The 22,908-nt window shown below is 37.5% G+C and overlaps 1 protein-coding gene across 3 annotated transcripts in view; it reads left to right on the forward strand.

Annotated features, from left to right (window-relative positions):
- LOC116708993 (probable palmitoyltransferase ZDHHC14) overlaps positions 1–22,576 on the forward strand; it is a 47,169-nt gene extending 24,593 nt beyond the window's left edge. The window contains exons 4-11 of one of the 3 annotated variants that reach the window (XM_032547198.1): positions 1,955–2,107; positions 6,868–7,005; positions 9,047–9,095; positions 12,162–12,264; positions 13,217–13,326; positions 15,289–15,394; positions 21,049–21,071; positions 21,534–21,746. In XM_032547198.1, coding sequence (XP_032403089.1) covers positions 1,955–2,107; positions 6,868–7,005; positions 9,047–9,095; positions 12,162–12,264; positions 13,217–13,326; positions 15,289–15,394; positions 21,049–21,071; positions 21,534–21,585 — 734 coding nt within the window. In that variant the 3' untranslated portion in view covers positions 21,586–21,746. Of the gene's footprint in view, positions 1–1,954; positions 2,108–6,867; positions 7,006–9,046; positions 9,096–12,161; positions 12,265–13,216; positions 13,327–15,288; positions 15,395–21,048; positions 21,072–21,488 lie in introns of all 3 variants that reach the window. The other 2 variants (XM_032547196.1, XM_032547197.1) reach the window with 2 other exon arrangements.
- The last annotated feature ends 332 nt before the right edge of the window (positions 22,577–22,908 follow it).

Below are 22,908 nucleotides of genomic sequence, written 5' to 3' on the forward strand. Positions count from 1 at the left end.
CCGAATCCTATGAGATGTGACCCTGTAATGATGATTGTGCTTATGAGTGGGTATGCCATGAGCGTGCATATACAAGTGCTGTTACATCACTCTCCATTGTAACTTGGCCTTGTTTTTTAGCTTCAAGCTCTTAGACCTGGCCTGTCTCTCTAGGGAATCTCCCTCTAGGCACTGATGTAAGGCTAAACTATTGCTGCCCGGATAGCTAAGTGTACAAATGGCTTTGTTCAGGAAAAAAGCTACGTTGACACCCCCGCTTTCACACTACTTCACTGCATGTGGACTGTCTGCCCAAGGAGTACAACAGTAAGGTTCATGCTGTAGATTTGCAGAAATTAGAAAACTTGATCTTCTAAGCCTTATTGTATGCAGAGTATTTATTTTATTAGGTTATCAGGTGGTGGTTTGCAATTTTACTTTTTGGTGGCTACTTTATCAGCACATGTGTATATTAATATATAATATTATAATATAATATTCTACTCAGTTGTAAAATATTTATTACCAAAAAATCTTAATAATTTAAACTTTAACAATTAATATAAACCCTCATTTATTCTGCCTTCAAGTGATGTGTTTTCCTTGTTCTGGGTCCTGAATTCACATCACTCAAAAGCACATTGTGTATGTTAAATATTTCCTTTTCAAATTAAAAATCAAATTGAACCACACACATTACTGTGCATGAATTACCTGTTAGGGTCATTTGATATAAGACCGGCAGAAACTGATGGCTTTGTTTCCAGTGTGTATATTGGTACAGTAAAAAAAAAAAAAAGAATATCATAAAAATTTTAAATATTTTTTTTTTTGCTGTTCCTTTCAGAAAGTGAAACATGTATTCAAAATTCATTCAAGAATTTATAGACAGCTTTGTGTTGGGCTAGAACATAAAATTGTATTGAGATTCGCAGCTGCAACAGGACAAAATGTGGACGACTTCAAGGGACATTGATATTTCTGAAAGAAATTGGTTTTTGGTTTGGTTTTACATTGGTATAAAAACCCAAACATGGTCATCTCCTAGCAGGAGCTGTGAAAGCAGATCCTCCAAATTGCTCTCAAGTTTGTCATTATTGTCCCTCTGAATGTTCTGAGGGCAGGCGATCGGAGCGGAGGAGAGAAGAGAGCATGTTGTAGGCATTCCTCACAATAGGGGCACATTCAATAGAAGCTGAATTTCCAATGCTCTCTTTTAGAAATGTCAAACACCCACATAAGCTTTGCAGTCCCTACCTCCCCACTAATACACACACACATATTCTACTTTAAAGACACAGGCTTCACCGGGATCTCAAAATTATCTTCCTACACACACTATTTTCTTCTTTCTCTATAAGAGTTCTCTGAGGAGGCACAACAGTGGTAGGATACATGCTCTAGTTTTTATCTCATAAAAAATTACTGTCATTGCTTTCATCCTTGCTGTTTAGCCTCTCACCACTGCTTTCTTAGTCCTAAAATCATTCATAGCAGCTTCTTAAGGGGTTATAGAGTGATGTTTCAGTTATTATATTTCTAACTGATGCTAGTGTTACCTGAACCAGCATTATAGGTTTAAAACGGAGCCAGAGAATCGGTGCATACCGCTCAGTAAAAAAAAAAAAAAGCTTTAATGGAGAAGCCATCCATCCAAACAGTCTGAATAGAGACCCCCCGCCCCTTCCCTCAGCTCAATCCTCAAGCACTTCCAGGAGTCCCCACTGGGACTCCATCCCAGCTTTGAGATGTGATGTTGCCAGTCGCTTTTGGTTCTTTCAATAGCTCACCCGTCGGGGAAATTATTGTTGATCTGTCAATCAGCATCACACCTCTACATCATAGGAAAATTTGAAAATTAGGTGTTACTTGTGTCCCACAAAAATATTCATGCACACATTAAAGCCTCATGCACTGAGCTCTGCACGGATTCTCATGCCTTTCTTTGGTTCCCTCTTTCTTTTCTCTTGCCCAGATGTGGCCAACGGCACCACAGGCTACAGGCCTCCTCCCAGGACCAAAGAGGTTGTCATCAATGGCCAAACAGTCAAGTTAAAGTATTGCTTCACATGCAAAATCTTCAGACCACCACGTGCCTCCCACTGCAGCCTCTGCGACAATTGTGTGGGTGAGTTATGGCGTTTTCTAAGTTTTAGCTGGAAATTTTAGTCCTGCATGCTTTTAGCATGTAAGTGCATGTTCTCTGTAGTTTGGAATTTGTATCACACTTCCAAAGAAAAGTCAAGAAATTAATTTTCTCCACTTGGAACATAAACATCAATCATAAAAGTTAAATGAAAAGTTCTCTTTAAAAAATAGTTGTGGAAAGAAACCAAACAAATTTATAAAAACAAAATTCCATTTGTTTGTTGTTTTTTTTTTACATGGAAATGAAGGTCATTGTTTATGCAGTAGAAATATGCTCTTGGTCTTTAGTTTCTCTTAAATGTTTCATATTCAACAACTCCTGTTAGAAATTGATTGGAAGTACTCAATAGTTTTAGTGGACAATTTGTTTCTATGTGGTGTCTGGTCGATTTAGTTAGCTTTTTCTCTAAATAAAATAATTTAAAAACTTTTAGTATTGACAAAGGTTATCTTTATTTGATATTTAGCAGTTTTTGATTAGATACTTTTGCTAAGTTTACCAACAAAAAAAAATCACAGATCTGATGGGTGAAATATTTTATTTCATAATGGAGTACAGTATGTGGACGGAGACCACTGTGACTTCACATTGATTTTGGAAAGATTGTCACTTGAAGTCAAGCTAAATATCTGGAATATGACGCAGACCTGCTTGGAGAAGGGCATCAATTGAAAACTTGTTTACTGAAATTATACTCAGTTCATCCCTCAATTGAATGGAAAAACAGTCTTCATAAAAAAGAGAAAATGTAAAGATTCATTTTCTATTTTTTTTAATTAAACACTATGTGTTAAAAGAAACAGTTATCAGAAGCCTCATTGGTCAGGGCTTCCCACTCTTTAGAGTCAGCTCTGTGTTTCATTGTCTGTTTCCCTGTTAGAGCAGTTGGGCAACATTTGAGACAAAGACAAAGAGCCTATAAAAGAAAACGATGAAAAGATGGTAATCAGACAGTTTATGCACACTGGGAGAAATGAAGGAAAGACGATTTCACAAAGATGGAAGAACAGCTGACAGGCAATTTATATTCTTACATAAAGTTATATTTTATGAATATTGTAAGCAGATGATTCATGTCTAACAAAAAGAGCCAATGAGACTTAGCTGTTCTGTTTCATTTATTTTTTTTAAGATGAGACGGAGCAGGAGGTTTGCATCCAGGCTGCGATGAATTGATTTCTGAAATGACATTGACAAAGACCTGCAGTGTTACAGTTGTATGCTTTGTCTGCATTGTTTAAACACAAATTTAAATTTCCATGCATTCATTATCTAAACACACTTATCCCTGCAGCGACATCAGGGGGGCTGGAGCTCATCTCTAGCAGCCATTGGGCGAGAGGCGAGATACACATCTTGGACAGGTTGCCATGCCATTGTAGATTTTAGTTTGTGAATTGAAATAAATGCACGACACAGATTGGAGCATAATATTGCATCGATTCACAAGGAATGCCCTCTAAAGACATTTGCACACAAAAAACATACAATTTATATACACACAGTCAATTAATTCCAGACTTATACAAAGATTCAGATTCAACTTAAACTGCATTCCAATATTCACTCCTGGCTATTTAACAATGCAGTCAAGTTTAAATTATTATTTAAATTGGTTAAAACTTTTTTGTCCAAGGAAACCCTGCTGATTGCATCGAGCCACTGAATTTGCATCATTCACTCCTCCTGGGTGAGCATGTGGTGCGGTGTCTCTTGCATTGTGTCGCCGACTTTGCATCAATTCCTCACGCCGAATATCAGGAAGGAAAACTCCCTTTTAACAGGAAGAAACCTTCAGCAGAAGCTGGAGGGAAACAAAGCAGGAGAGTCTGCCACAAATTTAGATTTAGATTATTTAGGTTGAGTGACACGGTTGAGGTTGAGTTTTCTGAAAATAACTTTTTAATCTATTAATAAGAAAAGCATTCCAGGCTGGTCACAAATATGTCTTTTCTTAACTCGTTAGCCTTAGTTTTAAAAAGTAATTATGCAATATAAAACCTGAATATAAACAAAACACAGATTTAAAAGAAATGACTGGAACCCTGTGTACAAGTCGTGTGTAATATTTTTTTTATTCATGAAAACTGGGATAATGACTGAAAAATAATTGTTGTGATCTGAAAGTTCATTATTTCCGTTTTTTGGTCCATGTAAAAGCCGGGGGAAAAAATGTCACAATTTCTGGTGGTAAATTTACTAAATTTCCTGAAGCTCAACAGAATCACCATTACAATTTTAAAAATGTTTGACAGGGACAAGATTAATAACAAAAATAGCAAAAAAGCAACAGTAGGTTGTAATCCGCAGACCTTTGGGCAGAACTGAATTTAAATGGACAGTATATTGACTCTAATGGATTTATAAGCATAAGTGCAGAATCCCTGCAGAAAACTGTTCCCAGTAAACACATTCCATCTCTGAATCCAGAGCTACAAGTCTTAGCTCTGCCAGCCAAAGACAAATAGCGCATATAAACAAAAACCAGACATGCAGCTGCCTTCTCAGGGCTAAATCTGAAAACTATTTTTAGACCATTTTGGAAATCCTGGACAGCACATCCGCTGGGTTGAAAAGAATAAAGAGAGATCCGGCTTGTTGTTAAAAGATCTGGGGTTTTTGTGGCCAATTTCTCATCAGAGATTTCAGATTTTCTGACCTGATGATGCAGTTTTTTTTAACAGATTCTGGTGTTTTCTGGAACTAAAAATACAGCTTTGTGAAGATCACATTAAGGGTGAATGAATGTTTTCAGAAGAAAACTTTATACACCTGCAAAGCTCTGTGATCAACTTAGACTGCAGTTCAACCCTACCATGTCCTCTAACTTTAATTAGGATTATGAGGTGAAATAGTACTGATGCAGGTACAAGTGTTAAAATACGTGTTTTAAAAGTAAAATGTGTCTTTTTAGTTAAAAAGGCAGTAAATATTCTAACTCAGTAGTTTGAGTCTTTTATTAAAATGTTTTTCTTTTTATAAATTGCAATTTAAAAATGCTTCTTTTTTTTTTGTAGATTTCCCAAAAACTTTCGCGCCTTCATTTCTAAACATGTAGTAACTGTAACATTTTATCAGCCTTAGGTCATGTGTCTCTAAATGATTATCGTTGAGAACAAGCGGGGTGATATTTCTTCTAAAAATTAAAGAGTTTTCTTGTTCCGATAAAAAAGTAAGGAATGTGTTTCTAAGTTTTTCTGCTTGTGGTGTTGTAAAAGCCAGAGGGATAACATGCTGTTAAATAAGTAAGAAGTCAAAATGGATATCCTCACCCCAGTGGCTGTCCAGGGTAATAACATGGAAGATTCACTGCCTTTTTATTAAGGTTCTTCTATCCCTTTGGGTATGATAGAAGAAGGTTATGGCATGCACAGAATTATGACATACTATTGCCTGTGTGGTTTAAACTGGCAGCTCTCTGTGTTTTTAAGTCTGGATGAATGCTGCTGCTTGTCTGAGTTAACAGAGGGTTGGAATTGAATAATTGATTTTAATGGTAATTTTATTGCTCTTTTGATGTGCTTCAGTTTGAGGACATTCATAGCTGCAATAAGCCCTTTGGGGGATTTGTGTAGTTATATAAGCAGAAAATAAATGCATCAAAAGAATTCTGGTAAATAAATAGGAATATATTGCATTATTATGAAGCCATTTAGAGGCATTGTTTCCTTTTTAAAACCATATATTGCTACAGAGTAGTTTCATCATTCTTTATTAGATGTTTTTTTTTTTTCTTTACCAACTATGATATAATGTTAACATAAAATGTTTATGGTTTCCAAAGGAAGAAGAATCTGTCAACAAAAGCTTCACTTTCTCTTCTAGTTGCATTGGTCACTTCATAAAAACTCTGACAGACTGTCGCAATTAGCTTCGACTAGTTGTAGCTGTCCTTTCTCAGAGGAGGCTCCAGCTCCAGACGTGTTTCAGTCAGGCATTGATCAGCGGAGACAAAAGCAGGTCATTTCACCTCACTAAGCTAATAATGGATCTAATTAATTAGTTAAGTAGCTACCACTGAGCACGGCACGTAGTCTGCACTCAGAGATTAGACTGCGTTACTCGTGGGGATTAAATAACAACACCAAATACTTCTTTCTCAGAGTAATCAGTGAAATAAGAACAATAAAATGGCTTAATGATTAAATAAAACATTGCTGATCTATAAAACACTACAGAAAACGTCTTTTCAGCTCAGTGGAATATTTTTAAACACTTTCTACCTGGTTTGTTATCATCTCTCATGTGATCAAATATTCACAGATTGACGTACCAAGACTACCACTTCATTTGTTAAGTTGTGAAAGTGTTTGATTAACCATCTTGATTGTTTTACGGTGGTGTATTTTCTGTCCCGTGATAGCCAAGCCAGTCAGCTTGTAATTTGCTAAATAAAAAAAAAAATCAATTTTTGGCGTATGTAATTTTTTAAATATATCTTTCTATTTATTTTCACAAACATTCACACTTATTCTTCAGATATTCAGGCCAACTTGTCAATCTTAAACTTCTGTTATGTCTATCTCTAAGCCAAGATGGGGGCATCCCTTTCTCCAATCAGTGAAGCTTAATTTGCAGTAAGACTTTGGCTTACACAAATTCTCAGCAAGGGTTATATAACCATCTATAATCTTGTTTTTTCTTTTCTTTTCTTTTTTAAGCTTTGGATGGATCTCAAACTTCAGTGTTTTCATTGTGTCACCAATAACTTTCTGATCTCCCTCTCTGTGTCCTTGCAGAGCGTTTTGACCACCACTGTCCCTGGGTGGGAAACTGTGTGGGAAGGAGGAACTACCGTTTCTTCTACATGTTCATCCTTTCCCTCTCCTTCCTCACCATCTTCATCTTCGCCTTTGTCATCACACACATCATTTTAAGTAAGCAGCTCACTGGCACAGTGCAGACACACACTCTCCTCCTGACTGCGCTCTCAGAGTATTTCAAGCCAGCAGGTTGTAAGTGGGCGGTGTGAAAAGCTGCAGAGTTCTGGCTCGTTACCGGCCTTCCAGCTGGGAGCAGCCAGTTTACAGCTTAGTACATCGCCCTTTTTGGTTTTGTGGTTTTGAATCATACTTTATGGTGTAAACCTGATCTGAGGATGGAAAAAAAGAGCAAAAATAATAATAATAAACTCTTGAGAGCAATTACTGAGAAACTTATAGATTTATATTTTTCATACTCCCACTGGATCCCATGAGTCACAGCTCAATCCTACATTTGTTATATATAGTTGTGATAAAAACCTACCTAGTTTATCCACAACTCTATGGGTAGTGGAGTATTAGTTGATGTTTAAATAGCGCTTAACTGATGGAGGGTTTTTTAAGTATAAAATTGACCTTAAAGATGTCTCCTAAAACTGTCTCCTAAAGCTAGAGTAAAGCAAAAGTATTTGCCTCCTTACAAATTTTCTCTGTTTGCTTTTCTTGCCGCAGGTGAAAGATTTATGGCTTTCAGATCATCAAACAGTTGTAAACACTGGTTTGATATATAAAGAGGAAAACACGTTCTAAGTAATTTTGGCACATTTTGTCAAAAGCTGAGTTCAGCTGAAGTAGACTAAAATATGTCAAAAAGCCACGACATTGCCTAAATCCATATTTATTCAAGAATGCAAGAGAAATAAAGTCATTACCTCTGTCAGACTGGAAGGAGTTTTAAGGTCCTTTAAAAAGATTTGGGACTTTGGCGAACCACACAGCAAAACATGATGCATAAAAGGTGAAAACTTGGAACAGTAATAAACTTTTCTAGACTCTGGAAATATTAAAACACAGATAATAGACTATTATATGTTGCAATACAGAAGTATTTTATCAAGCTCTTCATTAGTGTCTTTCTCTGAAGTGTATTCTTACTGGAGCAGGTTCTGCGCTCTAAATACCTTCCTTAAATCTGAGGAGAAAGTTTGGACAAGAGAAAATAGAGGAATTCAGTAGGAAGGAGACCTTTAAGGTCCATCAAGTTCACACATAGCTGCCACAGTCATGCAGCTGAACAAGAGCCTGCCCGCTATTTAGGGCTACATCGATCCATCTGCTCTCAGTTTCCTCATGTTTTGGGTGATCGGCTGATACTTGCATCTAAAAGCGATGTTATCTACCTCTACAAAGGTGTGAATATTAGCCACTGTCCCTTTTTGCTCTGCCATGAGAGAGGGCTGACTGACAAATCCAGCATCAGGCAACTTGCTGTAGAACTATGAATTCTGCTCTCTAGATGTTTTTCAATAAAATAAGACTGGAACAATGAAGGTGTATTGTGACTTGTATAACACCTGACAATGTCAGTTCTAAAAAAAAAAAAAAAAAAACTGTAAAAGATGGAGAATATTAGAAAAAGAACATGATGGAGACAATCAAACCCTGGTGTTGGTCGTCTGAAGGTTTGGGTCTGCTTTACTGCTTCAGGCAACTTGCTGTAGAACTATAAATCCTGCTCTCTAGCAGAAAATCCTGCTGGAGTGTGTCAGTTCATAGATTTAAGGTCAAGTACTGCTGTATTATGCAGCAGAACAATGATCCGAAGCAAGTCTGCATTTGAATGACTCTGAGGGAATAAAAACAAACAATTAAAAGTCAAAGCCTGGACTTAAATCTAATTAAGTAGTAATTGTACATGCTTGAACACCATTCAGTGTGGTTCAGTAAGAAGAATGTGCTAAAACACAGTGATGCAAAAGACTAACTAGCATTTTTTTTGTGTTCACTCAGGTTAATTTTGTTTCATAAAAAATGTTTGATCTGAAACATGCAAGTGTGCTTTTTTACAGAACCAAAAATAGAAGAAATGTTTAGGGGGTAAATACTTACTGCTTCACAATACTATAAGTGAGCACTGCATCCAGAGCTTTTGCACATGCTCCAGAAAGGCAACTGCATTAAATGTCTCACAAAAAGTGCTTTTTTGTGTTCACAGGTTCATATCGAAAAGGATTCCTCACTGCACTTAAAGAAAGTCCTGCAAGATATCCTTTTGCCAAACCCTGAACCGTGTGAGCTGATGAATATTTGCTTTATAAGAGTGATTTCTTTGATGTTGTCTGATTATTGCCTTAATACTGCTAATTATAACACTTTTGGAAAAAAGATTTTCTGCAGTTTCATAAATAAACCAAGCAGCAAAGAAAATTCTAATCCACTGGAAAAAGGCCAGTCGAATATTATTTTGCACTAAATGCAAAAAATATAAAGAAAGTGACTGATAGGATATATTTTTAATTATTGACTGTACTTTGCAGCAGCTTTTTTTCAGGTCTGAATATGGACATAAAACTGTATGCATTACAGTACAGTACATTTTGCCAATGCCAGAAATAATTGGCTTTCCAGCTTCCACAGAATAAACATCATGGCTGTAGTATGATTAAGTTATCTTAAATTACATTATGACTTTAAACCCAGTCAATCCCACAATCTGTCATAATCATTAAACATCAGTCTGCTACACAAATTGTTGACCCTTTGATCTAGCAATCTGACATATTTACAGAGAAATGTGGAGATTTCCTTTTAATTTTCAGAATGGAATTTATTTAAATACTTCGACTGAGAAAATAAGAATCAACAAGAAATTATTAATGCATTCTATTATTATTAGATTGTATTTATTATTAATTAAAAAAAATAGAATACCACCATAAGACCACAATAATAAAGACAGACCAAACTATTTATACTCCAAAACTACAAGGTCAAATGAAAGTTTTATGATTAGAGAAGTAATGTCTAGAATATTCTCTAAACTGATGAAACATACAAAACGTTTCCCAAGAGCTTCAGGTTTTATTAGTGTGAATAAATAGTTTTTTTGGACACACATCTTTTTGTGATGTTAGTGGTCTTTATTGGCAGTGATCTTACAGGAAATGGGCAGAGAGAGAAATGGGAAAGACATGGAGCAGATGTCTGAGGGTCGGGAATCAAACCCCCTGATGACTGCGTTGAGGACTGGAACCCCCGCAGGCATCATTTTATGTCTAAATTCTGCATTTATTTAAGAAGGGAAATTAAAAAGGGAGATGACCGAGGCTTCAAAATAATTTGATTCATCAGCTTTAAGCACCAGAACAGCAGGAATAGAACTGAAGAGTGATTTATATGACCTGAAATTGTTCTGTGGTCTCACTTACAGAAACATCTGTGCTGTGGTTCCCTCACTGCTATCTACAGCTTGACTAATGCGGAAATCTTGGTTCAAGCTGCTGCTTTTTCATTCAAAACTTCTGCCTGAGTCAGTAGTCTGGGTGTCTTTATGGTATCTCTCTTTACGGGTGGGATTGAGTTGGATTTGAAGGAAGCACACTAAGCACGTCCAGGGTACATGACACAGACGTGCAGTTTTATTCAAAAATAAATGCAGTGTCTGATGGAGATTGAGTCTTAAGATCTGGAGCTCTCAGGGGAGGAGACATCAGAAAGACCTGATCAGCCAATCAGGAGAGGGTTTGTGGCAAACAGAGCAGTGCTTTGTTAAACAACCAATAATATATTTTTTTCCCCTAAAATAATTTTAGATTCAGATTTCAAAGTTTAAAAATATCTATCATGACTGGAAACAACATCCTGTCTTCACATTACTATATATTCTGTTTGTTTGACAGTCTGCAACATTTTTCTTTAAAAGTTGCAACAGATTTTGTTAATCTAAAACATCCTGAATTAAATTTATCTCATTAGATCTATTTTGGAGGATGCTACATACTGTATGTGGATGTTATTTTCACCAGGATAAAATGCATGTTTTTTTTCTTGTATAACTTTGTTTCCATTTTAGTACCTACTACATTTATGGCAGCCATATGTAGCTTTGTCTACACCTTCATCATCTTTCTGATATACTTCCAGTTACTCTAAATCAAATTGCAATTAATTTTACTTCTCTATTAACTGTATGCTGTTATACTGCCTGTTTGAACAACCTGCATCTGTTTATTGTTTTTCCATCTTACTAAAAACAAACACAAGCAACTCTGTTTTGTTTTCCTTCATTTTAAAATGACACTGATTTCATTAGCTTTTATCTCTTAACAATAATATAAGACTTAATGCAACATTAAAGATGTTTTTTGTTAAACTTTGTGGGATCCAGGCACTAATTGCAGCAAAGTTTCTCCTCATACCATTTGGAATTGACTTTCAGCTGTTAATCATTGCCATTTTAATTAAATCTTTGCAAGTTATTCTGTGGAAGTTTTATAAAAAGCTGTTTTGCCTTTAAATCAAAACAATAAAATATGCCAGGTTTATCCAGAAGAGATGAGGACTTTGATATATTTTTTAAATATAGGATGTAAAGGATGCCAGGTGTGCAAATGATTCACTCCTAATGACATACAGTAGACAGCATGTTTAAATATTTAAATATCCCCTTTCTCTGTGCTTGAGTGAGAACTTTTTTCTGGCAGAGAGTGTTTGCTAACCTGATGATGTCCTGCCAAAGGAAAAATGACTGTTGTTAGTATCAGTGCAATTCTTTGTACCAATAAATTAGTGATATGCTTTGACTTTGCTTGCAGGGAAGATATTGATGGGTGGAAAAAAAAAAAACAAGGTTAAAGATTAATTGAGTTTTGAAGGATTTTAAAGTACAGACTCCATGTCTGTGAGTAACCACCTCTGGCACTTCTTTGAGACAATAAATTATGAAGTAGTACGATCTGAATCTTTGTGTGTTTTTAGAATAAAATACACTCTTACAGAGACTACCCTAAGATGTAGTACATGCCCTAAGGGGTCTTTGTCATTGAGTTCTGTTAATGTGAAATGATTTTCTCCAAGTGTTTATGTATTGTGGGCTCTCAAGTGAGCACATGAAATGAGTTGCGCTCTACAGCTAGATCCAAATGAACTGCTAGCTGGGAAATGTTGGCAAGTGGACGGCCCTCAGGCTGTAGGTCAGTATAGTCTCTGCTACCGCTGCATTTTTATAGTCCATCTTGGCTCCAAATGGGTCTGTTATGTACCAGTCTGAGCTTTTAACATTGTCGTCCGTAGTGTTGTTGAAAATGATTCCTTAACCTTGATGGTGTCACTGTGCTGGAGGTGGTGGTGTGTTTTTTCTCTGTCTGGTCCATAGTGGGCCTCTCAGGCTTCCATACCTACCTGATCAGCTCCAATCAGACCACAAATGAAGATGTGAGTATGAACATTGAATGAGTTTTACAAAAGTATTTATTCAAGGCGATTTGTGATCTATCACAAATCAACATGTTTTGCTCTTGATGTGTTTGGATTAATTAGGTATTATTAAATTGAAATAAAATGGGAGTGGAGATCTTTATACCCACTGTCTGACATTAAGTCTGACTAAACCTTTCCTGTTTACCAACGTTATTTCTGCTTGCTATATGCACAAATAGCGGGAAATATTTTAGTGAATTTTTCTATTTATTCCATACAATCTCTAGTATTTGGTGGCACTGCCTTTTTAAAAAGACTTAAAATAAAAGCAGGGGTTTTTTTTTCTAAATCAAAGTAGGATATTTGGAATTGTATTCAGAATTATGTTTTTTTGTTGTTGTTGTTGTTTTTATTAATGCGGGTAGATTGAAAACCTTTAAATGGCTGCATGTACCCAGATCTGTTATAACAAATAAAAATAAATGAGTATTCCCAAAAGAATAAATATAATATATTAATAATTGATGATGTTTCTGGTATCAACCCCTGGTTACAACAGGGTCCCACTGCTATTGTAGGTGAAAGAGTCTGCAAGATTTGGGAACCAGTTATATAAAGTGTAAAAACTCATGTTTTATGAAAAAGTCCTACTCAAAATGTATCCTTAGTTTGTGTTTATTTACTTGACATGGGTAACCTTGCCGTAGGATAGGCTCCATGAGAAATATAGTTTGTTGATGCTCACTCCTAACATGTGCACACAGCTTGAGCTCTGGATTCTTTTCAACTCAGAGCAGAGAAAATGTTATCGCAGCTTGGTGCAGTCCATTCTGCTCGCCACTGCATGTTGTTAATAATGTCAAGGACACTTACTTGAACTCTGTATGTGCCACCAACACTGCATCACATATTCTGTTTGGACATGACTCTAAATGCCTGCTTGTTTAAGATGTGCCATCTCTTCCAGATAAAAGGGTCGTGGTCTTCTAAAAGAGGGAAGGACAACTACAACCCTTACAGCTCTGGCAATATATTCACCAACTGCTGTATGGCGCTTTGTGGACCCCTGCCACCAAGGTATGACGAGTGTGTCGATGTGTTTTTTATGAGCTTGTTTGCAAGTTTCCAGATGCCCACATTATAACCTGTTCAGCATATACATGGTTGTCACCCGTCATATAAACAGAGCCAATCTATTTCGCAACCCCACTGTGAAAGTGACATTTAAAGGTCTCACTCAAGATATGTCCTGGATTTTGAGGTCCTTGTCTGTCTTATTTTATGTATTTTTTTTCTCTTTTTACTGAAATAATTAACTCATTTTTTCCCCTCATTGTAATTCTTAGTTTTCTCCAGAGGCCAACTTTGAAACGGTCCATTAAGACTCTGTTTGATGTGAGGAACTTCTTTGAAATAAACCTCCAGGCAGCCTTTTTCTAAACTTAGCAAAGACGAAACAGGAAGAGTGTAAACAATTTCAGGCCTATTCTAACCACATCCAAGATCAAAGCTTTTTAGACTTGTTAGATTTCATCCTTTTTCTGGTCATTTACGAGCCAGCTGTCACAGCTATGTTTTCCTCTCCATGTGACTTTAAGCACTGCTCATATCCTCATTGCTTCAGTAGTTTGAACAACCGTTCAGATTTCTTTGAAGCTGTGGTTCTTGGTGGCCTTTCCCTGATTACTGAGCACTGACTGAACAGATAGCTGTTATTGAGTGTCTTTCCTGACTGCTGTTACCTTTTTTTTTTTTTTTAAGAAATGAGACTCAAAAAATGTAAAAAAAAAAAAAAAAAAAAAACTTTAAACAGTCCAGCACCTTACGTAAGGATGTAAAAGCTCCCTTTGGTAATTTATCACAGTGGTGATTACTGGTTGTGACAAAAATCTGAATCCTTGAAAAGCTGAAGGTGTTCTAAAATTACTACAAACGCCCAAGATTTTGTGGTTCTGTAATATGTTTGTCATATAAATGTATCCATAGATGCCCACACCATAATGCAAACTAAGAAAAGTTCTGTTGAAGGCTTTTAGAGACTTTCCTAATAAGCCGTTTGGGTGCACTGTGCTCTGGCCGTCTCAAGCAATAAATCTCCAGTAATGATTCCTGTGGGTGGTGAGGAGAGTCCTCAGTACACAGGTGGCTGCCATCTGGGCATTTGTGTCTGTGTTTGTGGCCACAGGCACCATGCAGCTGGATCCAACAGTATTATGGGAACTTCTCCCCTCGTCTAAAGTCCAAGCAAGCAGTACCGCCTCTCACATTCTTATGCGCAGATCGTCGTGTAGCATTCTCTGCTGAGACCTTGAATGGTGCCTTTAAATGTGTGTTTTAATGCAACTCAGGCTGCTGCTGCGTTCTCCTTTTAGTTGATTTCTGATTCTGAGAAAAACATTTTTCCCTGCAGCCAACTCAGCCCCACTGAAACTGTCTGTCCAGACTTCCTTGTGTGAAATGATTATCCTGTTTATGCAGTTTAACACCTCTCTAGCTGCATGCTTGTCTGCTGGATATTACTCTGTATCTGATCAACCTCTGTCTGGTTGATAAATGGCCTCTGTGTGCTGTATGTAGCCCATTAGCGCTCATGTGTGCATGTGCATACCAGAGTTCAGCAGGTTGGTGTCTAAGCAGCCGCGTCAGGGCTCTGCAGCATTAACGATGGGACAGAAACAATGATTCACTCCACTGCCTCACTGCAGGACTGCAGTGATTTATCACCAAGTTCTGGTTTTATGGATCTCTGTTGGCGGAAATATGGGGGTCTGTGCTCGCTCAGCCTCTCTCTTGGTCAAGACTTGAATAATAGAGTTTGTGCACAACTTTATGCATCAAAGTATTTACAGTGTTTGCACATAAAGGGTCATTTCACCTGTCATAATTCTCTCCACCTTGAAGGAATTATGACAGTTTATCTAACTTTAATGTCTTGTTAGATTATCATGGTTTTAATAAAGATAATCTTGGAATCTTGTTGCTCTGCTATGCTGTTTGCTGTGTTACCTTTAGCTCATCTATTCTTGCATTTCTCTGCAGTCTCATTGACAGACGAGGCTTCATCGAAGCAGACGCACCACAGATGGCGCCTCCTACCAATGGCATCACAATGTATGGTGCCACCCATTCCCACCAAAGCCACATGGTAAGACACAGACCTGAGATCCCTCTTGTTTCCTCAGGGAGATTTAATAAAAGTGAAAAATACAGATTTGAGTTTCACCAGTTGATGTGGATGTTTATACAGTAGTGCTCAGCTGGTTTACGTGCAGTTTTGTCAAAAATGGAGCAGAGGTGAAAACAGGATCCCCTTGCCATCTCACTATTTCAATTGAACAAATCTTTTCTAATCTCTGTTGCACAGAGCAGCAAACTGCATGTGACGCTTTAGTAACATCGCTCTTGGCAGCTCTGGTCAAAGAATTTAATTTTAAAATGTGAAGATGGTTAAAAATAAATCCTAACTTTCGCAGTTTTTGTAAGGTGTTTTCAAGTAATATGTTCAATATTTCCACAAAGAATGACACTAATTGTGTAAGGAATATTCCTTTTTTATAAAGTAATTTTTTTAAAGATTGAATATTCTTTTGAAGATAAATGTTTGAAAACTAAAAATAAGAATAAAATTGTTCTTTACTTGAAAAATCTAAATCTTCATATCGTGGGTACGAGTAAAAATAAGCTTTTTTTTTTCAGATTCCTTCTGAGCATATTATGTTTAGCTGAACCAAAGGCAAAAATGCCTCTCTGGTTTGTTGATTTTGGTTTAGATCAAAGCATATACATATTAGAATTGCTTAGGCCTTGCATCTGTAATTGCTGTGAAAAGTTGTTTTACAACGTATAAAATACAAATATGCCCATACTTCATATATTTTTTATTGTATTTTATGCATTGATGCATGCCTTTTCTTTCCATTCAAAATGATGCTCTACTCTGTGTTAAGCTATGACACAAATCCTAACACAACACACTGCAGTTTGTGGAGGGTACTTCGGATTTGGGAACATTTCATAAAGGTATTACTGGTTTTGAAGAACTCTAAATATGCTAAAATAAGGAAACACTTCTAAGGGTACACACACAGACTTGTGTATTGTTCATAGCTAGATAATTAAAGATAATAAATTGTTTAATTTATTGCTGAACCACACATGTTTGGAGCCATGACTTGTGTTCCTGTCATGGCTATTGTTATTGTTATTGTTGAAAACAACAACAATAATAATAATAATAATACAGACCTTTGGGCACTTAAATAACTTAAAAACAACATTATATGTAGGAGAAAACATAAGATACAGAAACCCTTCAGCTGTGAGTTTGACAATGAGGAACAGCAAAAACAAAAACAAGTCTATGATTTTAACTAAAATGTGCAGATTCATCATACTGTGATGATTTAAAAATGTCTGCCGGAGCTCAAACATTTCATCCAGCCTGGTGGATCAGCTGAAACCTGGTGGTTTCAGCTGATTTCTTTAGTTTTCTTGTATTTAGTTGATATCACAAGGAAGGAGTGTGTTTGAGGTGTTGCCTTAAAAATGTCTATAGGCGTGCCTCCGATAAACTCAAATAATGTGGATTATTTTATCAGTGGCTTACAAACCCATGATAACATCTTCTGGGTTTTTCCAAGTTGTGTAAAGGTGGGTTAATTTTAGTGTGCAAGCATTAAGTTGCCTTATTTTTCTGGCATATAACAAATATAAATAATTTTGGTGATCGTAACTGACTGAAAACAGGAAAAGACGTGCTTAAATTTGAAGATGTTGCGCATATTTTTACGAAACAACCCAAGATAATTTAAGCTATTTGTCCACATGTGGTTAATTTCACTAAATAACCCACCACACAACAAACTCCACTCATCTTTATTGCTCACATCAGAGAAAGTAAATCTAGTTGGTGTTTCTCTCTAGATTTAAATTGATGGTTTTGCTCTGGATTCCAGTGAGCAAGTCAGCAATAATTTCAGCTGAGTAGGAGACGCTCAGTGTTGCTTGTAAATTAGGTCAACAGAAGCAGTGCTGAGTGTTTTTGGGTTTTTTTCCCTGCCACCACGCTGAAAATCTCCACATTGCAGAGCGACATGAGTTGGACAATGAGTCTGTCCATTGTGCTCCAAAAGTCAACAACCCTTTTCTTTAAAGTAGCGTCAGTTTGGGAGAATGTAGTTGGTGTTGTTCAGGCGATGTCTGTGTCACTCTGACGCTTGAATGGAGGCAACTGGTGTTTACCTCACACATTGCAATCTCGCCTTTTCACTTCTTCCACTGTGCACCACAGTTGTCCTCTTTGTTCTCACCAATCTTGACCTCATCATACTTGCTTTTTCATGAGTGTGAGCTGTCTCAACGTCGGATATGTGTGTTGGGAGGAAAGCCGAAGGTGCATTCCCCTACGTTAGCGCATCCAGAAATAACGGCCATCTGTCTGCTATAGCTGGCCTGTAAACCTTGCATCGCATTGCAAAAGTTCTTACCAGTCATCCAGACAATAGTCCACTTCTATTATGTAACACCAAGATGTGTTTGGAGCCAAGTAAACAAATCGCATATGTTCCCTTGTTTTGTCGCATGTTGGGTTTGCCATTTTTAGCGGAGTTTCAAAACGCATCTAGATGTTTCCATTTGTCTGACGATGAAAGCTTCGCTTCCTTGTGATGTGTTTTGTCTGTGAAGCTACTCAGAAGCCTGACAGCCTGCCATGCAGAGAGGGGCCTTTTAAGCTGTTGCTATGGTAACGATGGATAATATGAAGGCACGTCACACCTTGATAACAAACCCCTCCGTTCTGGATTCGCCTCAGTTGAGGAGAGGCCTAAGCACTTCTTTGTGTCTCCACCTGAACATTGACTCCAGTCTTTAATGAGATAGAATCTAAACATCTACAGTCTCTGAGTAGGATGGAAAAAACCTGTTGTTTATATCATGATGCAGTTTTCATCCTTACTTCCTTCCACATTGGTCTCTGACACCCAGAGACCAATGTGGTCAACCACTATTTCCGTGTTGATCATTTCACCATGAGAGACTGTTAAACCCACATTATTTTCAGTTTTACTGCCCAATTTCCTTCCTTCAGTTGCATGACTTTTTCTTTGTCATAACAGCTCAGATCTCTAGTGAAAAATGTCACTCAGAAAGAGACAGTTTTTAATTCTAGTTTCTTGTTCAGGCTGGACTCCATAAAGTGTTTACCTTCCATTTAGAAAACCTAAATGGGAGATAAATATCACTGACTTGTGAGTTTTGTCTCATATTAAGACCTTTTTAAATTGAATAACTACAAACTAATAAGTAAGTAAATAAATGGGGAACGGACGTTTTGTACCACAGGGTTTCTGCAAGATCTTGTAAAAATATTACATTTTGTAATTCTAATTAAATGGAGGCAAGTTATTGGTACTAGATCTTAAATTACATTAGTAGAAATATTGAATTTGTACTTTTGTAAGGAAAAATAACTAATTTAAAAAAAAATTTTCCTGGTTTGTAGTTCTGGCAGAGGTATGTGGATGTTCTGCTGTGAGAATGAAGGAAACAAAAATTCATTCCCAGAAATGCAGCTTTCTCCAGTACTGCTAAAACAGATTTATTGAATGTTTAGGCAATTAAAATCAACATAGTCTTCTTACATTATTCACCACTGCCTTCTTCAGCCAGGATGGGTTTATTTATATCTAGTTCAGTATTCTGTTAAAATGTGCACCAGTAACTTTTATGAAACTAACTGCTCAGGGTTTGGCTGAAGTTTGACCGCTTTGGTCTAAAGCTCACTTGCCAAAGCACACAAATTTAGGTTTAAAAATGTTTTCTTGCCTTGTGAAGTTAAATATTCATTATTAGTTCAGTTATTTAAATTTAAATTGGTCTGATTTCAAACTTCTCTTTAAAGATTTAACTCCAAGTTCCCTGCAAAAACCTTGTAATAGCTCTCAAGTGTGAACATCTGACTTGTTGCATCACGTTTTTTGTCATTTTATTTATTCTCAGAGGAATTTATTGGTATTAATTTCTCAAACCTTCTAGATAGTACAGCTGTGATGGAACTACGAGGCCCTTAAGACAAAGCAACAAATAAACATGTCAAAGTGATTTTATTGCTGAGTATGCTGCCTTTCTCAAACCCTCTCAAGAGAATTTATATACAAGATTTGGCTTGAAAATCTTTTATAGATTTTAAGACGTATGAATCTGATCAATCTTACTGTATTAAAGGAGTTGAAGTAAAAGAAATGCAACCACATGCCAGAGGTTTTAAAATGCCAACATACCACTGCAGAATATATTATACTTGCTACTAATATTAAATTATATTAGTGGAGATCTTTAATTCACAATGGATTTAAAAATAAATAAATCTTCACCAGAAACATTTGTGATGCATTTTTTTAAGTGGTCTTTTCAAATGAATATCTTGGATCTCAATTTACGACTCTGAGGCGATCGGATACATCACAACGATCTATGACGAAACAAACAAACAAAAAAAAAATACTGAGAAATGAATTCCATGCTGCAGTCTGACTATGCCGTTTTCCAAGGGTAATCGGTGAAACTGGGAGAAGTTGGGATGCAGAGGAGAACCATAAATAAAAGCTTAAGTTCTTAAATATAAACGTTTGTTGTGTCATCATGGCTGCATGTCAGCAAACCAAAACACATTTTCTCTGGATCACCTGCAGTTCAAGGCTGGTCTGAGCAGTCTTGTCCCTGCTTGTTCTGTTGATTCCTTCTAAGGGAAAGTGCTGAGGCGCTTGGTTAATATTGTTTATAAGGAAAGTAAAATTAAGTGATGTTTGACTTTCTTTTTCTACTTAAAGGTGCGAACACAGCAGACTGAGGTTTCTGTATTGCACATAGAATGCGGCACTTTTCATAACATTAAAAACCACAAACTTGCCTGTATTTTGTTTGGATTTCACGTGTGAAGATTTGTGTAGTGAATAAACAAATGTGCATGGCTGTGTCAATTTTTTTAACAAATAAAAATCCAAATTCTGTGAGGTCAATTTATTTTCAACTCACCGTTGAAAGTAAACATTGACCTATAGTTATGATAATACCTATAGGTACTTTTGGGGTATATCTTCATCAATTTGCACATTGGAGCTGAAATTGTTGCCCATTATGTCTGTACTTTAACTAGAACTATGAACATGCTTTGATCTAAACCACTGGGTTTCTGGGTACTTCTTCAGAAGCTTCCCTGCAGAACTAAATCTTTTGCAGCTTCTAACACTTTATTCCCTGCGACATGCAGTGTTTTTCTTCCACACATACTGTAGGGATTTTGTATATAGGCAAAAAAATCAGTTTCTGTTTCTTTAAATTAAGCTCTTCTTGTCAAGCCTCTACGTTTATGTTGATGCCCGTTTTAGCATGCCATTCTTTGTCTAGATGATTGAATAATGCTCTGAGAGATTCAGAGATTGGGATGTTTTAAAAACTTCTCCACAACTTTATCCCTGACCTGCTGCGTGCGTTAGTCTTTTTACTACATAGATAAGTTCTGAAACTTGCTCTGGATTTTATTTTAGGAACATCAGAGTAAATGGAGGTGAATTCAAATGCTGAAAACTTCAGCTTTAATTTGGAAAAACATTTTGAAAACCATGTATTCCTTTTCTTCTAGTTCACAACAATGTACATGTTTGTTGGTTAAAATCCCAGTTAAATACATCTGACCACAACATGTGAAAACCTATAAAGAGCCATTAATAGAGATGTTATTGGGGGGGGGGAAACGAGTTCCGTTGTTTTGGAGTCACAAGTGTCATCTGTTCTTTTTAGGTCAGTGACATTGAGACAGAAAGGTGAGCAGTTGAGGCCTGACCTTTGCTCTTTTCGTCAGAAGGTCTCTTGAGTGCTGTGGAATGAAAGGCTGTCACCTTTGTTCAGCTGATGATTACACTCTGGTGATAACTGGCTGTTGGGGTTTAAGCTAATTCTGTAGCAAAGTTGAAGTCCTAACCCAGACCGATACATTACAGATAAATAAACCATGAAGTGGGTATTGAGTAGCTCTGTCTTTGGGTTTTCTCTTTTGTGTTTTCTGCATTTCTAACAATGCTACTAACATTTATTTTTCTTTCTCCCTCTTATCCAATCACCTCCCCCTTCATGTTCTGATTTCCTTCATTTCTCCTGTCGTCTGTATGGTGTCTTGTCTGTCTTTGTGCGTTGTACACCCCCGCCACTCCCTTGCATGTTGCTGTTTTGTTTTTCCTCAGTGTGATCAAGACCAGTGCATTCAGAGCACCAAATTCGTTTTGCAGGCTGCCGCCACCCCCCTCCTCCAGCAGCAAAGCAGCGAGCCAGTCATCATAACGTCTTCCCCTGAAAACGGGACGTCTCTGCCCGCCCGGGCCTCCCTCACGCTGGGCGGGCCTTGCACCTCACTGCCCCTTGGCCAGCCAACCCCGCCAACGTCCACCCCCAGCCTGAGCTGCCACGAGGCCGCAGACATGCTGCCGATCCACGGACACACACTAAACCACACGCACACCCTCCAGGAGCAGGCAGCCCTTCACCACTATCTCACGCCAGAGGAAGTGCCGTCACCGCCGGGCATGCTTCACTGCGGCAGCCCGCTGGGCCACAGCCACACGGTGCAGGCCAGTTTCTACAACCCGGCCAGCCAAGACTCGTTACACGAGGACTCGGTCAGGGGGTTGGTGAAGCTCAGCTCTGTCTGACAGTGGGATATATAAACCCAACTCCTTCTGAAGACTTAAAACTCTCCTGAGCTGCTTTGGTATTGGCTGACTTCCTCTTGAATTACAGACTCCAGCTGCTAGAACTGTGTTGAAGCTATCTGAAGTGAAGAAAAACGTGTTCTCCTCAGCCATCATGTTGCCAAACCTGTCTGCTGGAACTGTGAGAGAAAAGTTACAGCTTGTGTGTGACAACTCAGATAAAGTGTTGGGTTTATTTTGTACTTCAAGGGAAGATTAGACAACTTTAATTTGATAATCTGCAAACTGGACTTTGCTTTTCAAAGCGGTATCTATGCCTGTAAGCCATTTTGAGCAAAAACAAAGGAACTGATTCAACACTTCAGGTCAGAAAGCTGCATTTCTGCCACTGGATCGGACCGGATTTTTGTTAAATATAATTGAACCGACTTGCCTGTTGCTGATCTGACCATGTCTCCTGCCTTTATTCTCAGCATTGTGATGGTTTATGTCATTATGTTGCATATCATCCTGCTTTTTCTATGTAAAAGAAATCAAAGACTGTTGTACTGTACCATAGTTACTACAACTCTTACAAATTATATTTCCTGTGGATATTAATAAAACACCAACTTTTTACCAGATTCTAGTGCATATAAATTTAAAGCATGAGTGTGTATGGTGAGTTCGTATTGTGCCCACTCATTTTAAGATCATTTTCCAGTAGTTTCCAGAGGAAGGTAAAAACTATTAGCTCTCTGCTGCCACTTTGTGGTTGATCAGACGTACTGCAGGTAACAGCGTTGTTTGTATCAGCAGGGTTAAATATAGAGACGTTCCCTTTCAGCTCAGAGTCCAACCTCAGGATCAGTGAGTATGTCGTGTCTGCTGCGTGTAGACCTTGTGGTCAGCCTGTTGCATCTGTTGGACCACCTACAGGTCTGGTTGTTCTGCTTTCTGGAGAAGTTTGAAACTG

This window comes from Xiphophorus hellerii, chromosome 19 (assembly GCF_003331165.1).
Source record: "Xiphophorus hellerii strain 12219 chromosome 19, Xiphophorus_hellerii-4.1, whole genome shotgun sequence".
Classification (NCBI taxonomy): domain Eukaryota; kingdom Metazoa; phylum Chordata; class Actinopteri; order Cyprinodontiformes; family Poeciliidae; genus Xiphophorus; species Xiphophorus hellerii.